General features: G+C 38.1%; 1 protein-coding gene and 1 long non-coding RNA gene across 2 annotated transcripts; one reads left to right on the top strand and one right to left on the bottom strand.

Annotated features, from left to right (window-relative positions):
* The first annotated feature begins 8,559 nt into the window (after nucleotides 1-8,559).
* gnb3b (guanine nucleotide binding protein (G protein), beta polypeptide 3b) lies at nucleotides 8,560-15,756 on the top strand. The gene is made up of 8 exons (XM_039681500.2): nucleotides 8,560-8,650; nucleotides 8,728-8,873; nucleotides 10,003-10,066; nucleotides 10,986-11,142; nucleotides 11,223-11,289; nucleotides 12,515-12,716; nucleotides 12,892-13,108; nucleotides 15,622-15,756. Exons 1-8 carry the CDS (start codon nucleotides 8,594-8,596, stop codon nucleotides 15,726-15,728), a joined length of 1,017 nt encoding a protein of 338 aa, XP_039537434.1. The 5' UTR covers nucleotides 8,560-8,593; the 3' UTR covers nucleotides 15,729-15,756.
* LOC148970872 (uncharacterized) lies at nucleotides 12,958-17,896 on the bottom strand. Its single transcript, XR_016147223.1, has 4 exons — nucleotides 17,773-17,896; nucleotides 16,998-17,166; nucleotides 15,594-15,736; nucleotides 12,958-13,089 (listed from the first exon to the last, which is right to left on the bottom strand). It is a non-coding gene; the product is annotated as an uncharacterized LOC148970872 (long non-coding RNA).
* Nucleotides 17,897-17,975: the final 79 nt, after the last annotated feature.

The raw sequence follows: 17,975 nt of genomic DNA, 5'->3' as shown, positions 1-17,975 counted from the left end.
AAAGTGTTTTTTGTAAATTCTAAACTTGTTTTTTTTTTCTTAGTAAATATTAGTGTTTACCATAAGTAGACTAAAATAAATGAATACATTATTATGTACCCAGACTGCAACGTATGGCGCTTTTCCACTGCATGGTAAGGTTCGGTTCAGTACGGCACACTTTGGCGCTTTTCCACTGCATAGTACGGTATGGCTCGGCTCGGTACGGCTCACTTGTGGCGCTTTTCTACTGCATGGTACAGTACGGTACGGCTCGCTTTAAATGGTACCTGATCTGTTTAGGTTCCAAGCGTACCGTACCGGTACTAAATGTGACGTGAAACACTGCAGATCACTGATTGGTCAGACAGAATCGTCACTTTAGAGACTTTAACTGCAGTGGAAAAGCAACCGAGCTAAAGCGAACCTAGTTGTGCCGTGTCGAGTCGTACCACGCAGTGGAAAAGCGAAGCAAGCTAAACCGTGCCGCGCCGAGCCGAATCGTACTGAGCTGCACCGAGCCGTACCATCAGTGGAAAAGCATCAATCAGATCCGGGCGACATCTGGTACATGTGGATTCATGAGGGCCGGATCTGGGCCGACACTATGTTGCTGTCTGGGTATTATTCATATTTCATATAAAAAAAATTTTAAAGATAAAAAAAAAAACATTTAACAGTAGCCTACATTATAGTGAACAGAAGAGCATAATTGTGTGTGTGTGTGTGTGTTTATAAAAGATCCCTCACATGAGGATGCACACAATTAAAACCACACTGACACATGTTTTAAAGTCCCCATGAAATCATGATTTTGATCTCTGCACTTCAGTGTCTCATCAGATTTTCTGTCCAATCAAATGCTGTCTAGAATCTGAACTGTCCCGCCCCTCATATTATAAATGAACGCTGAAGCTGCGGCTGAAATTTGAATTGTGCACCAAAAACTATGTTTATTGCAAAGAGGAGATTGGGGGGATAAACTTTTAGAGATTCGGAGGAAGCTGTGGCTTTACCGAGCTCAACCAGCCCGTTCTCATCCCAAGGCGTCACATACTGACGCTTTTGACATTTCGTCTACATCCAATGCACATGGCACCCTTTAGCGTCAATATGAGACGCAGATACATATGGGCCAGAAGGCGCCTCCTAGTGGTCTAACCCTAACCCTACCCCAGAACTAAACCTACCATAACCGAACAAAGCTCTGTGCGTGTTATATTGACGCTAAAGGCACATGTGTGTTGGATTTAGACTAAATTTCAAAAGTGTCACTATATGACGCCCTAGGATGAGAACGCATTGGCTCAACAGCTCTGGTCCAGCTGTGATATTAACTAAATGCTATTGGCTATTTTTAAAGGGGGAGGAACTGTTCGATATGTCCCGCCTTGTCTTTCTGTTTCCATACAGTAATTATCTCAAAATATTGCCAAAGGTATTTTAGCCAAACCACATATTATTGTTATTTTTAAAGTGAATTGATGTGTGTGTGTGTTCGTCCAATGAAGTTGAACTCAGCCTCGGCCTCACTCTGCACTGAATCGCTGCTTCTTCTCACTTTATTATTCAATGGCTCTATCTCTTGGTAATGGCCTTTGTTGCATATTTATCCTGTACGGAAAAGGCTTTTTTTTGTTTTAACTTGGGGTATTGTTTGTGCTGTTGTTTATCATGGTGATATGATCCTATGATGGTGACCTGGACGTTGCACCGGTCGAGTTTTGCTCACGGATGAGCTTTGGTCTCGGCATAAAAGGAGGAGCGATGACCGTGATGGACTGTCTACTACAGTCTAATACTCTAATGAGCGTCAATCGACATGTAGTTTCAAAGTTACTTCTAGTTAGTGGAATGTCTAAACTGTCAATTGTAAATTTTAACCTAAAAATCAGTCACTCCTGCCAAGATAGACCGAACCAAATGCATTTTAATTGTGACAAAGATCCCTCCACAAAATGCAGAACCCAAATTAAACTTGCTTAGACCTTATGTAGCCACGCCCTTTTTCAGTGCTGCGCTCGTCTGTACTTTGACAGCGATCTTGCCTCTTGCATAGGTATGAATGAACTGCTCGTAAAAAAAAATCCCGGTCGACATTTGTTAAGGCATCTGCTTTACAATGCTTATGATAAACATTACAATGCTCATGACAACTTTTGTTAACTTTACAATAAGTAAATCCACTTCACCAGCTAGAAATATACAGAGCGACCGCAAAACCGGAAGTTCAAAGACAATATTCTAAAGATGACGGCGCCCACGTTTCTCTGGTGCATAAGGTCTATAAACAATGGCATCAATGCCTTAATTCCTCAGTTTTCCACCAGAGGTCTCTCTGTCCATTACATCCATGCTGACAGCTTGTACAGAAAAAAAAGGGGAAAAAAGATGTTGCCTGATCAATCACATACACTACAGAGTATGAGTTACCTTCAGTTTGCAATTGTGTAAGGCATAATAATATTATTAAATTGCATGAGTTTTTTTGTCTGATTATGTTGGGGAATCATTAATGAGTTATTGTTATTATTATGATCAATTAAGCAGCAATGGCACATTATAGCACATTTCATTGACTTCAGTGTGATGTGTTGTTCATTTGCAGATAGTTGAACCCAAACCAACCTTACAGTTCTCCCCCTCCCTCCTCTTTTCTGACTCATCTTTATTATTGATGCAGCCTACAATGGAACAGTCACAGGGGACCTTTTGTGGGTGGTGTGACCTAGTGGTTAAATCCCAGAAGGGGGAGTTTCATGAAAATCTTTCATGAGAATGATAATGTTTCTCCATGTGAACTGCAACACTGTAAATCACTTTGGGCAAAAATGTGCACTAAATTATTACTCTGAACAGATACTGCAGTTTCCTGAGAGTAACCTTGTGTTGTGTCCACCACCATTCACAGTTACCAGCAGCGTCATGAGCCTCATACCTTTCAGCAAATAAGCGTGTGGTCAGGAAGCACATAAGGTCACTAATTAAAGCTAAGTGGCCTCAATTAGGCTGATACTAAGTGTAGTTAGTTTACATCATTTTATTTACGGGTGTTCCTTGCAGTGAAACTATGATTTCTACTCTTCCCATGCACATTACCAAAAAATAATACGCACAATACTGTTTTTTCTTTGCCATAACTATATGGTATGCTTTAACACTGCCTCAAATGAACTCGCTTCAACACATTTACATACAACACGACTAAATAAGGCTTTCTTAGCATGTTTACCTTAAATTAGATCCATTTGCTCTTGAATCAGATAGGGTTTATTGTGAATATCTGTTGTTGCAAACTTTGGTCCAGAATATTGAAAATGTTCAAAACCCAGTGAACTTGTGACAGTGCTTCAGGGTTTATTTGGCACTTACCATATCAAAAAAATATATTATTATATAAGCTGTATTTATGGATCTCAAAAAGTTGGTTAATTGGTGCAGCAATGCTTCTGAACCATGCAGGATTGACCCATAATTCAACTTCACAAAGATCATTAGCTATGTTTCCATCCAAAGTTGCGAATTATGTGCAAAATTGGAAAATCGCATAAAACATTTAAGAATAAAGCAGCATTTCCATCCCAAAATCAATTTCCTGGAAAATTAGCACGAAAAATTAAAAACTCCTTTTCCTTCATGATAAATGCACTCAGAACACACAATAGAAATGCAATAAACACTGTCATGTTATCTTGCGTTTAGATGCTTGTGTTTGCGAACGCAATCACGTGAGACGCTTCCCAGCAAGCAATAGTCATCATGAGTAACCAACTTCTAGCCAAAATAAGCTTGAATTTGGTTTTCATTTTTGGTTACAAGTCAACTGTGATTACAAGGTGTTTGGTTTCATTTCTTCACTCATTTCATTTCTTTGTTATCAATGATGGCTGTGGTTTAAGTCTCTTAAATTTTCATTGACAGGCCAAATATTGCCTTGTTTTAGCCTAGACGGCTGGGCTCTGTTTGGATGGCTATTACACGTCTTTTAAATGCAAAATTACTTGCTGGGGGGAGGGAATTAAACCAAATTATTCTGAAGACAGGCATTTCAGAATGATCTAACCATTTGAGATGTTGTGCACTGAAGCTCACGCTAAAGGGCTGGGTAACCCTTTATTTTGATGGTCCCTTTTGAACATTCGGTTGACTGTAAGTAACTTTGCAACTACATGTCAACCGTTTTCTCAAGAATGGCTATATACATATGTCAACTAATTCTCATTAGAGTATTAGTAGACTGCCTGCTTAATATCTACCTACTCTTTATTGTGATGCTCCTCCAACAGACTTTCTACTGACTATAAGTATCTTTGCAGCTACATATCAACTTATTCTATCACTAACCCTACCAGTCTAATACTCAACTAACATTCTAGTGAGAGTTAGTAGAGGTGCAATGTTACTTAATAGTCTGTATGTCCGTAATAACTGAATGCGTTAAAGGGACCATCCAAATAAAGTGAAACAAAGGATGGTAAAAAAACTTGGATTCCTGGAATTTCTTGTCATCTGTCATTGTCTTATCATAGCACCACGCATTCTAATGAGACAGTCCTGACCAACAGTGAAAATAATGTTTTCTCGCTTAAAATCACGTAAAAAATTAAAGCGATTATGTGATTTTTCAGTTTATACCATCTGCACTGTGATTTGCTGGATTATCAGGTGGCGATAATCTCAAACCAGTTTGAAAATATGGCAGCATCTGTAACTGCTCGGGACAGGCTCAGATCACGTCACTGACCTGCTCGTACTAAACAAGCATCGCCGTCCACAAGCATAGATTTTGCCGCGATCTTGGAAATCTGTCTGCAACATCAATATCCAGCCAAAAGTCGAGTAGTGTGAGTTTGCCTTTATGCCTGGTACACGTCCTGTCCCCGACTAAAGATGACCAATTGTGGCGATTTCTGTGGTTGTGGCACCTAAAAATCGTACAGTGAGAGAGGTTCAAGATGGCCGCTGTCGACGCTTGTGACCAAAGATAGCCTGTGATAATTTTCTGATAGCGTCATAAATTTAGCCTGATCATCTCGCAGTGGTGCATGTTCATCTAAAGTCCTCGGAGGGGTTGGCGTCATGTCCTCACAGGTGTTAGGTCGTCTGAAACTTCGTAAGAGGCTGGGAATCCAAACTCTCGAGGTAGAGACAGAAAAGCAAATGAAAAATAATTAGCATCCAATGCTACAACCTACGTCTACTGACTAGCCAATAAAAACAACATGAAATTGCGTATTGATCAACGCGACAAAACTCCGAATCACTTACCTCAACCTTCATGTGCAAAATTGGCCTCTTGTCTTTTGCTTCCTCCTCTTTTTTTCAGCGCACATAAAAAACACAATTTCCCAAATGCGATTCATCTTGCTTTGTTTACAACTAGCGCATGCTAATGACGTTTTATTCTTCAACTAACTTGTTTCGTAGCTTACGATTCAGTAGGTGTCATCGTACAGTCGTACCCAAGTTTATTAGATCCATGTCGTAATTTGTAATGATCTTATAGGATTGCAGAAATCGTCTGTAGCAGGCATTAATTCCGTTATGCAATCACATCCTCGGTTAAGGCAATTTCATGTGTGTTTTTTGTTGCACATCAGTAAATGTGTTTCCATACAAAATGTGTCCTCAATTAAGGTCATTTTTTAGAGCCCTTGAAACTGATCTCCTTAAATCAATTATTACAAGTTGTGATCATAAAGATAACTTCATAGAAAATTTGGCAGTGGTGCATGTTGCATGTTGATTCAGAGTTGGCGTCATCTTAAGTCCTCGGAGGGATTGGCGTCATCACCTCAAAGGTGTTAGGTCATCTGAAACTTCGTAAGAGGCTGGGAATCCAAACTCTCGAAGTATAGACAGAAAAGCAAATGGAAAATAATTAGCATAGCTGCTTTTCATTTCAACCAAAAACACCTGATATAATTGGAGTACAAGGTTATGCGGTACACTATGCAAATGCTTGCCTAAAGAGATGGGTCTTTAATCTAGATTTAAACCGGGAGAGTGTGTCTGAGCCCCGGACATTATCAGGACATTAACCCGTCCATTGTTGTTTTCTATTGCATTTGACTTTCCCCAAAGTTGGGAAATGCAAGACATCCTATAATGGAGAACCTCAACATGAAATCATCACAACTTTCATCAGTTTCCACACTTTCCTTCTTCCGTTGCTCTCTGTATCACCCGTGACGTCTGCTCCACGGATTCACCTGCTCTAATTCCTTAAAGGGATTGCCGATTCCCCGGATATCCACTTAGAACCTGATTAGGCGAGCTCAACTCATTAGCTCTGACAAACCAATTCAAACCCCCTCAACCCCAGAGCCAAAGCACAGACCCCCTTCCATCAAGTGTTCACCAAACCATTGACCCTTTTGTGCTCAAATGTGATAAAACCAGTGCGAAATGACTTGAATGTGATGTTAAAGCCCATATTACTCAAAAATGATAGGTGGTAGAAATAACACTGAGAACGTTATGATAGTTGTAAGATGTTCTTCAGGAATCAACCATGTTTGTGTTCATGCCACCTACTATCCATCCCTTCCTCCGTCCTCTGCTTTCTGTGCTCACTCTTGCCTCGTCTTTCGACCCCATAACCTGCTTTTCCATTCCAATCGGTTTACCTGTTCCTTGCCCTCCCCTTTACTTCTCTCTTTCTCTCTCCCTTCCCCTTTCTCTGCTCATCTTTGGGCTTATCCTTTCATCCCTGATCTCCTTCATCCCCTCCAATCCTCATCTGTTCCTCTCTCGCAGAAGGAAGGGAGAGAAAGAGAGAGTTTTTCCACAGGTAAGTTGCATCCAGTCTGTTGGAGGAACCTGTGGAGACAAAGACGATTGAAGAGCTGTCTTGTGGACTAAGCAAAATAGAGATTGATACAGAGAGATTGAGGAGAAAGGGAGGAAGCTTTTTTTTTTGGGTAGACAGGTGAGTTTGTTTTCAGTTTGGTCGTTCATTTGCGTGTGCAAGAAAATTGGATATAGCGAACAAAATGCAAACCTTGTGCATTGCGATAAACTTGATATGCCTAAAATGCTGTTTTTTATTTGGCAAATGTGTTGCTTTATCTGCGGACGTGCATGCGTTTCGCACACATACTACAGATTAAAAACCTTGCATTGTAAGAAAATCACGATTTTCTGGAAGTAGTCCTCTGGATCTGCAACTTTTATAACACATACAATGACATTGGGATGTTAATGTTGGTATTTCAAGTTACCATCCAGCACTTTCAGGAGGTTGTAGCAAAGTTTGTTAGCTAATGCATTCCTGTGGTTTTTCATTTCTAAATGCAACTGGCATTTGCACATTTGTCTGTTTGTAGGATTAACCTAATGCTAAAGCTGCTCTCTTGAGATTTGAGAGTGTCAGGTCTCACTTCATCTTGATGAACTTTCTGACGTGTACACATACAAATCCCAAAGTCTTTTCTTGCCCTTTTCCTCGTGTTTTGTCTTTGATCTCCCTACCTCGGGTCCCACCTGATCCCGTAGTAAAGAGTAGTCGGTAATCGGATGACGGGAGATTTGATAAGCCACCCCCAACAGCTCCTGCAAAGGCTTAAACCTTTCTTCTAGCCTTGACAACAATAAAACAACAGCTCCCAGCAAGAGCTGATCAGATATCACATATAATCTATTATAACATGTCATAATTTGATAATTGGCGGCGCAATGCAAGACTTCGTTTCTACACAGCAGTAGGCTCCACTTATGAACCGCAAATTAAGTTCATTAGGATCTCAAGGCTGATAATTCCTCAGAAGAGGTAAATCCATATGGTGGTAAAGCAACCAAATATTGTTATAGTAAGTTGCAACTTAGGTTGATTAGGTACATCTGCATGAAACATTTGCAATATTTTATTTTAGGGAGCATTACAGATCTTGATTAGACTTAGACATTTCAAATCTAGACGTTCTCATTGGTCAGATGCAGACTTGCTAAGTCAATGACAAGCCTCAAGATATGTTTATGGGTAATATTAGATGTGGCTTCCTTTGCAATATTTTGTTGTTGTTGCTTTCTATTGCATTATATTTTATAATACAAATGAAAGGATTGGTTTGGAAGTTTGCTTTCACTTTGGTGCTAATCTTTTTTATTTCAATTTTTGAAAATTTTCAATTTTCTGGAACAGATTCTCAGTAGCCTATCTATGACCAAGTTGAAATAGCCAACAGCACTGTTATTCAAGTAACGCTTAGCATTTAGCTAACATTAGCTGAACATTCAATTGGATTTGGCTTGTTTAACTGCCAATGACAGACCATACTGTTGTTCCACATCTTCTGCAAATCTGTATTCAATACTGTCTACTAAGCAGGAAGAACGTTTAGAGATATTACATGAAAAGTTCAGTCTTAATTGATCTCCAGTGAGATATTGGCTGAAAGGTTTTGTATGAAATCAATATTCGTTAGTACTAGGTCAAATCAAACATTTTCAATATGAGTAAAATGGCTTCCACATGCATGCTTGATGATGTAATAGGGCCTAGTTCAGATTAATCCAGTCACTTCTTGATTACATATAAGACCATTTTAAGAAGAATTTTTGTTTTCCGATTGCTTCTAGCTTGTGTTGGTAAGCACCCCGATCAACAGCAGGTATGGGTGAAATGGAGCAGATGAAAAAGGAGGCCGAAGGCCTGAAGACACAGATCGAGGTGAGACTAAAGCAATGACTAGCTGTTTAAACAATTACCAATGAAATACTAATATTGCATGTTTGTTCCCTTTCTAGGCGGCTCGCAAAGCAGTCAATGACACAGACATGGCCTCGGCCGCTGCTGGGGTGGCCCCGGCCCCTCGGGTCCAACTGAAGACCAGGAGGACCCTCAAAGGCCACCTGGCCAAAATCTACGCCATGCATTGGTGTACAGACAACAAGTGAGGACATTATCATGGGTCAAATCCAAGTATGAAATGAGAAATGATGGGCTATACTGCACAGTAGAATTATTCGTTCATTTTTATCAATTTGGCCTCCAAAAGTACATGGGATCTGACAGAATGTGAAATATATTAGTATTAGTTGTTGCCCTTGCTTGTTACATGATCTGCTCAACCAGGTTAATAGCTCTCATATGGAGTTCAACTGCATCGTGTGGTCACCTTGAATTAGCTAATTCTTAGTTAGATCAATTATCAGGGTCAGTGACCTGACACAGACTTAAGCCTTTGTGTTAAGTGTTATTAAGAAGGGACTTAAACTGACAAAATCATAAGCAAAATCATATTTTATCATTAAATCAGTATGCTTGTGAGATTTCAATTTTAAAGTAGTTCAATTTAAAAAAAAAAAAAATTGCTGATAATTTACTCACCCCCATGTCATCCAAGATGTCCATGTCTTTCTTTCTTCAGTCGAAAAGATATTAAGGTTTTTGATGAAAACATTCCAGGATTTTCTCCATGTAATGGACTTCAATGGGAACCAAATGGTTCAAGGTCCAAATGAGAGTTTCAGTGCAGCTTAAAAGGGCTTTAAACGACACCAGACGATGAATAAGGGTCTCATCTAGCGAAACGATCAGCCATTTAAAAAATAAATGAAAAAGTTTAAGTTTTATAAGCTCAAATGCTCACCTTGCTCTGTTTTGTGATGAGCGTTCGTGACTTTCCTGTTCGAACTCGTTCATCAAAATGAACAATTTTTTTTTTTGAGTCATGCCTCGAAGGGTCCTAGATAAGACCCTTATTCATCGTCTGGTGTCGTTTAAAACCCTTTGAAGCTGCACTGAAACTCTCATTTGGACCTTGAACCGTTTGGGTCCCAATGAAGTCCATTATATGGAGAAAATCCTGAATGTTTTCATGAAAGACGTGAAAGACGTGGACATTTTGGATGACATGGGGGTGAGTAAATTATCCGCAAAAGTTTTTTTTAAAAGTGAACTACTCCTTTAAAATAAATACAATGAGAGATGGAGTATATTAACTGGATATATGAACAATATCCTTTGATCATGTTGTCTTACCAGCCTTTCTTTGCTCTTTCTGTCATTGGTGTCTTTAGGCTAATGGTCAGTGCATCACAGGATGGTAAACTCCTTATCTGGGATTCTCACTCTGGAAATAAAGTGAGTCTGACTAACTCAAATACACTTTAAAGAGAAGATGTGTATTTGAAGCAAACGATCTCTAAATATTTTGGGCTATATATCACAATATTTGCTATTTTGTTCTCAGCTTAGTGAAAAATGGTGCATATTTTAAGCTTCCTGAGGGGACCATTTGATTTTACATTTTTAAACAGGCTATCTCTAACTTCTATAATACACATGTATTGTAACCAGGACAGTTTTCAGCCGTTTCAAAAATTGTCATGCGTTTTGGCTGTTCATTTACACAACAATGACGTTTTGGGGCCTGAAAATGCAAACTTTTGACAACGGATTTTAAAGCGCAAGTTTTTGATCGTCTCCGTGTACACTATAGAAACGTGAATTTGTGAACATCATGCGCATGCATATTATGTGTTCATCGCCAATGAATATTAATATCATCGCCAACTACTGGCCTGGCATGAATAATACAGCGCTTTTAGTCGTTTTTGTAGATCGTTTTGACAACATTGTCGTCTATACACAAAACTATTCAAAAACGCAAAGGAAAAGCTTATTCCATTTTTAGTGCATTGTTTTCTTGTAAATGTGCCCTAGTCAAATTTACACGTAAATAAAAACGTCCAGTTGGACAAAGATATTTTATTTAAAGGTGCAATTAAAGATTTCTATTTTTGTTGTGAAAATACTTTCTCCGATAAAGCTTATGTGCATGTGATTTTTTCGTATCGTGTGGTCTCGGTTGTGCTAAAATTTGTTTCAATTAAAGTACAAAAGCTATTGACATTTGTCATGAATGAATCGTGAATGTAGCTTTAAGAATATTAATGTTTATGCAACAAAACCTGGAAAACATTTGAGAATAGTGATTATTTTGATGGTGCAATTTTGAATATGTTAAAGGAAAATAATTCATATTTGCCTCTTTCTTTAGGTCAATGCTGTTCCCCTCAAATCCTCATGGGTGATGACCTGTGCATATGCTCCTTCTGGAAACCTTGTGGCCAGCGGCGGTCTCGACAACATGTGTACTGTCTACAACTTGAAGACACCCGTAATCAAGACCGTGAAAGAATTGGATGCTCACACAGGTAAAGCATACAAGTCATTCGAGGATCTTTATTCTTTCATTTGTCTGTTATGTAATTGTGTCTCTCTCTATTTTTTATAGGTTACTTGGCCTGTTGCCGCTTCCTCAGTGACACTGAGATTCTCACCGCCTCTGGTGATACCACATGGTTTGTGCATGTAACTTTTACATTTAAGAAGATAGTTAACCCAAATATAAAAAATTATTTTATACAATTTTTGTATGAGTATTGAGTGCCTTGTTTTTTTTTTAAAGGGATACTCCCCTTTTTTTGGAAATAGGCTCATTTTACAACTCCCCCAGAGTTAAACAGTTGAGTTTTACCGTTTTCAAATCCATTCAGCCGATTTTCTGATATTTTGAAAAATTTCAGTAACCAGACAGTTTTTGGCCTCATTGACTTCCATAGTAGGAAAAAAAATTTACTATGGAAGTCAATGAAACCAGAAACTGTCTGGATACTGATATTTTTCTAAAACTCAACTGTTTAACTCTGGGGGAGTTGTAAAATGAGCCTATTTCAAAAAAAAGTGGAGTATCCCTTTAAGGGGCTATATGTAGAATCCAGAAACACTTACTAGAGACACCAGTGGCCATTAAGTGTATTGCAGCCAGCAACTTATTTCTTGCGCTCACACTCATGCACACCCTGAAGCCATCCTAGGCGTAAATGACTTTCTTCTTTCAGATGAATACAATCGGAGTTATATAAAAAAAATCCTAGCTTTATAATGGCAGTCCATTAAAAGTCCATAAAAGTGCATCCATCCATGATAAAAGTGCTGCACATGGCTATGGGGGGGTTAATAAAGGCCTTCTGAAGTATAAGTTTGTGTAAGAAAAATATCCATATTTAAAACTATATCGACTACAATAACTAGCTTTCGGCAGACGGCCAACCCAAGTCGACTTACGCCTAAAGAGCAACCCTTGAAGTTGCTGAAGATAAAGTCAGAATTGCGAGATATAAAGTCAGAATTTTATGATATAAAGTCAGAATTGGGTGATATAAAGTCGCAATTCTGAGAAAAAAAGACAGAAGTGCGACTTTTTATCTCACAATTATAAGAGGCAATGCCATTTTTGCTCATAATTACAGCATTTTCAAAATGCTAAGGAATTTTTTGCAGCTTGTTGAGTAGAGGTGTACTTTTTTACTTTAGTTTAAGTTACTTACAGCCTGGTAAAAGATGGGGAAAAAATTCCATAAACTTATAAAATGTGCTCCCAATGATATCTCCGGACCAGAATGTCATAGCAACCGCCCTGCGACCAACCAGAAAGCCCACTCACGTCTTCGAAAATATAATAAGCTTTTGTTTTGTTTCTATTATTATTATTATTATTCATTTCATCCCGTTTTTTCCCCCCAGTGCACTGTGGGATTTGGAGACTGGAAAGCAGAAAACAGTTTTCCTGAACCATGTTGGTGACTGCATGTGTCTGGCTCTGTCCCCGGACGCCAATGGCTTCATTTCTGGTGCTTGCGACTCTCTGGCTAAGCTGTGGGACATCAGGGATGGCCAGTGCAAGCAAACCTTCCAGGGTCACACGAGTGACATCAATGCCATTTCAGTGAGTTTAAGGCAAATGTTTGATGCACTACCAAGAACATTTTATTTTTTACCCAGTAATTTCCTTCTTCGTTGATGATGCTAACCTTCTACCAGTTTCAAAGATTTGAGTTTTTCCAATTGGTATAAGAGAAAAGCACATTCATGGATTCACCAAACTGTGTCTACCTCTTCAGTTCCTCCCCAGTGGCACCGCAATTATCACAGGCTCGGATGACTGCACATGCAAGATGTATGACCTTCGCGCTGATCAAGAAGTGATTTGCTACCAGGATGCTGCCCTGAACAGCGGCGTCACATCACTGGCTCTGTCCATGTCTGGCCGCCTCATCTTTGCTGGATATGATGACTTCAACTGCAATATTTGGGACTCGCTAAAGGGCGAGAAAGTGGGTAAGTTTAAAGAAAGGAGAAACGGATGGAGTGAATAATTAATGCTGATTAATTAAAACAAGTGAAACAGGTCGAATCAAACTCCATCGAGCTGTTATTTTCCATATAGGCAATTTATGACTAGAAAAATCTAGCTGTGATATTGCATTAGTGTTAAGTAAGGGATAATACACATCCAGCCAGTTGTTCTCTCAAAATAACCCCCGACAGGGTGATGAGGACTCTTGACGCGAAGTGAAGGGGGTTTATTTTCAAAGAACAACTGGTGTTGATATGCAATATCACATCCCTGCTAGATTTTTTAAATCGTACCTGTTTGAATCTTATAATCCAACAGTTTACAAAATGGCAGCAGCTGCTTTTGTATGAAACAAGAGAGAGCGAGTCCACGATACTGGATGGCATTATTAAATAACTGTACACAAAATATTGATTTGACTGAGTTTTAATATTCTATTAGCTCACCAAATGCAAAACTTTTTAGCACTGCTGACTTCAGTGACACGGATGAGCCTGCGTTATCTGTTTTGAACGGTTGTTATCTGGAAATAACGTACCGTTGGATGGCACAATTGAACAATCAGAATCAAGTATTCCACAGAGCCTACTATAGGTACTATACTATTAAGCAGCTCTCCAGTGTGTTTTATGTTTTTACTCACATCTGACCTCAACAGACTGAATAGAAATGAAATGAGACGCCATGAGCCAAATCAAATTAGGTGGAAATCGCCTAATATTACCCTGATAGCACAAGTACATCTCAAAGACGTCTATTTGATGTCTGCATTTACATCTGCAAGATGTATTTTTTAGAGTGTTTGCTCATCTTCAATACGTCTCTAGGAAGTTTCCTGTCAGATGTCATATAGACATTTAGAAGATGTCAGTTTAACATGCATTCTAAATCAATACATCTTAAAGACATCTTCTAAACGTCTATTTGACATCTGACAGGAAAGCACAAGTCTATTTGATGTGATGTTTACATCTGGAAGACGTATTTTTTAGAGTGTTTGCTCATCTTCAATACGTCTATAAAATGTTTCTTGTTAGATGTCAAATAGACGTTTAAAAGATGTATTTAAGATGTAATGATTTAGAATGTATGTTAAACTGACATCTTAAAGATGTCTATCAGATGTTAGTAAACGGCAGATGCTTTCCAGATGAAGTGATCTTTAACAGACATCTTGCAGACGCACGTGTGCTTTCTGTGCAGTAACAGATAGCACAGCTACGTCTGCAAGAAGTCTTCTAAAGATCTGATAATCTGGAAAACATCTGCTGTGTAAAAACATCTGGTAAACGTCTTAGAAAAAGCAGTTTTACATACATTCTGAATCTTAAACATCTTAAAGATATCTTCTAATGTCTATATGACATCTGACAGGAAACTTCCTATAGAGGTATTGAAGATGAGCAAACACTCTTAAAAATACGTCTTCCAGATGTAAACACACATCAAATAGTCGTCTCTGTGATGTACGTGTGCTATCAGTGTGTAATCGCCACCCAGATAGCACACGTCCCAGATAGCACGAGTCTATTTGATGTGATTTTTACATCTGGAAGACGTATTTTTAAGAGTGTTTGCTCATCTGCAATACATCTATAGGACGTCTCATGTCAGATGTCAAATAGACGTTTATAAGATGTCTTTAAGATGTAATGATTTAGAATGCATGTTAAACTGACATCTTCTAAACGTCTATTTGACATCTGACAGGAAACGTCCTATAGACGTATTGCAGATGAGCAAACACTCTTAAAAATACGTCTTACAGATGTAAAAATCAAATCAAATAGACTTGTGCTATCTGGGGTAAGTCTGCAAGAGCTGTTAAAGATCACTTCATCTGGAAAGCATCTGCTGTTTACTAACATCTGATAGACATCTTTAAGATGTCAGTTTAACATACATTCTAAATCATTACATCTTAAAGACATCTTCTAAACGTCTATTTGACATCTGACAGGAAACGTCCAATAGACGTATTGCAGATGAGGAAACACTCTTAAAAATACGTCTTCCAGATGTAAACATCACATCAAATAGACGTCTCCGTGATGTACGTGTGCTATCAGGGCACAGACCAATAATAGTTTAAAGGTGTTTACCACCTGGAGTGAAATTTCAATTGAAGTTGGCTATATCGGGGCTTTAAGTCGAGGAAGTCTTCTATAAAGTCGGCATGAAATGAAAATTCACCCCATCTATTTTTATCTTATAGATTTTATTGTTAACAATTCATCCATACATATTCACTTCCAGTGAAATTAAAGACGTCTCTCTGCTGACGTATTTACCAGACTTAGTGCGCTTAAACCCTGATGCTGAAAGCCCCCATAATTTTTTCTCTTCGGATAATCGGTTAGACTTTTTTTTTTTTAATTTGTTGCAGCTTGCTACTTCCGTTTCATTGCATCTTTGAATAAATAAACATGCATGAAGAACAAAGTCCTATCAAATTCATTTTCTCACTTTCTTTCTTTCTCTCTCTCTCTTGTAGGCGTGTTGTCTGGCCATGACAACAGGGTGAGCTGCACCGGAGTACCACCAGATGGCATGTGCGTTTGCACTGGCTCATGGGACAGCTTCTTGAAGATTTGGAACTGAACTGGACCCTGAAACAAGACGAGAAGAGGATAAGACAGAAAGGTTGAGAGAGAGAGGATGAGAAATGAGAAATTCTAAGCAACAAAGAATCTCTCTCACACACACACACAAACAAACACACGAATGTCACATCTGTTTGTGTGGGGTTTCTGGAAGACTGGATTTTATTAGAATATTTACGTGGAATATTTAATTGTAAAAATGTAAGTTACAACGAACACAGGAGTGCAGTTTGGGTTATTGTTAAAATGACAATCTCATCATGACAGCAATACTTTGACTTGAAATTATAATGTTTGACATCTTAAAAATGAATAATCATTCAAGAATAAAAGATATATAGTTTTTGTCTGTTAAAAATCCTCATCATTAGGTGAAAGTGTCCATGACTATTTTTATGTATTAGAATTGATAGAATGCAGAAGAAAATGTACAGTGACTTTTCCCAATCTGATGGCTTTTTGATGCTGTTGGCAACTTTAACCTGGCATAGGGTTGCGTTTTAATTTCTAACAAACTTCCCCAAAGTCCAAATGGCACATTATGATAAAAGAGAAAATGTCTGTAATGTCTCTTTCATCTTTTTGTAGGGCTTTTACATACAAGACAGTTCCTCTTAAATGTCGCAGTGATTACTCGAATTCCTTTCTAATAAACATAGTATTCTGCATTAAATGATATTTTGGTGTGTGTGCTATTTGTGTCTGTCAAGCTGTTGTGTCCAATAAAATATGTGTTTTATGATTTTAGGGCATTTGAAGTAATTAATTTAAAAAAAAAAAAAACATGTTGATCTTGGCATCATTACTGTGTAAAATACTTCCAAACTACTTTATTGTGAAAACTTTGCACTGGGCAATTGTTAAAGAATAGGTGACAGAAAGAAATATTACTGGAAAGGAAATCTAATTAGGCCACAAAAATATGTTTTATAAAAATGTTTAATAGGAGAAAATTCATTAAAAAAATAATATTTAGTTATTCAGGTCAGAATTTATACAGGTGGAGCTGGGGAGGTGGAGGGGTTTCTGAAAGCATGCTGTAAAGTGCGTTTTCAGCGTTATTCTACCAATACAGTGGGAACCAATCAGCTGTGCCCTATAGAGAATGATGTAATTGCAAGGAGATTGGGTTAAGGACTTATGAGCCTGTGCCATCTAGAGTTTCACAACAGAACTTTGTATTATAGGCTTTCACTTCTATAATGAGGTCACAACCTAAGTAAACCTAATTCCTTTAAGTATATTTTATCACCTACTGCAATTTCACCTTGAGAAAGTAGATCAGACAGTTGTTTTTTTCTTTCACTTCAAGAAGGAGGACAGGAGGCTTACTCTAATCCACTTTCAATAGAGCTTTGCCCAGAGAAACATTAGCAAGCACTGAAGCACAGAGGACTAATTGACTACAGTTGAAGTCTGAGATGGCCAAGCTTTGGCTGTGAAATGAGAAAGAAGACATGACATAATATGAGGGATATCAAAAGGGATAGTTCACCCAAAAATGAAAATTTACCCCCATCTTGCTCGAAACAATACTCGCTGTAAGAAAAAGCACATATCTGGCAACAGCATTCGGAAGGGCATTAAAACTCCTTACATTGTACAAAATATAATTAAAATAATTTCTTTTAAAAATAATTACACAGAATGATATTCATATCTAAAGCTGTATGATGTAAAGGGACATTAAAACATTAAACAAAATAAATAAATAAATGAATGAAGGCCATGCAAATGGCATTGACCATATGAAATCTTTTAGATTACTTTCTTAAAATCAATTGAAGCACAATTTGCTCTTCGGAACATCCCAAAACCACCCTGGATAAAATATAAGGTAATTTGAATTGAGGAAAAAGTACCGACTTAGCAAAATAGATAAAAATTGTGCCCCGTTGTAAATAGGCTACAAATATATATCTCTTTGAGCTCTTCTATGCAGCCCATAGTTAAAAATATTTTATGTCATTTAACTGATTAGTATTCCTAAGGTTAACCTTGTAAAATAAAAATTGTTACTATTATTAAATATCTATGCTTACGTTCAATGGTAATGATTGCTTTTCTTGGCGAGGGAGATAGGCGTCATGACCTCATGTATATTAATTAGGTTTTGTGACGTTTCGTGCGACCGTCCAATGACAAAGGAACACCTCGTGAATATTAACGACCACACCTTTTCCATAGTAGGATTCGTAAATTAAATTCGCTAACGGGAGCGATAATACCGCAGTAAGTTAGGTGT

This window comes from Pimephales promelas, chromosome 18 (genome assembly GCF_988280905.1).
Source record: "Pimephales promelas chromosome 18, fPimPro1.hap1.1, whole genome shotgun sequence".
Taxonomy (NCBI): Eukaryota; Metazoa; Chordata; class Actinopteri; order Cypriniformes; family Leuciscidae; genus Pimephales; species Pimephales promelas.
The sequence above is the reverse complement of the archived record's forward strand: the minus strand, read 5'-3'. Positions and strand labels throughout refer to the sequence as shown.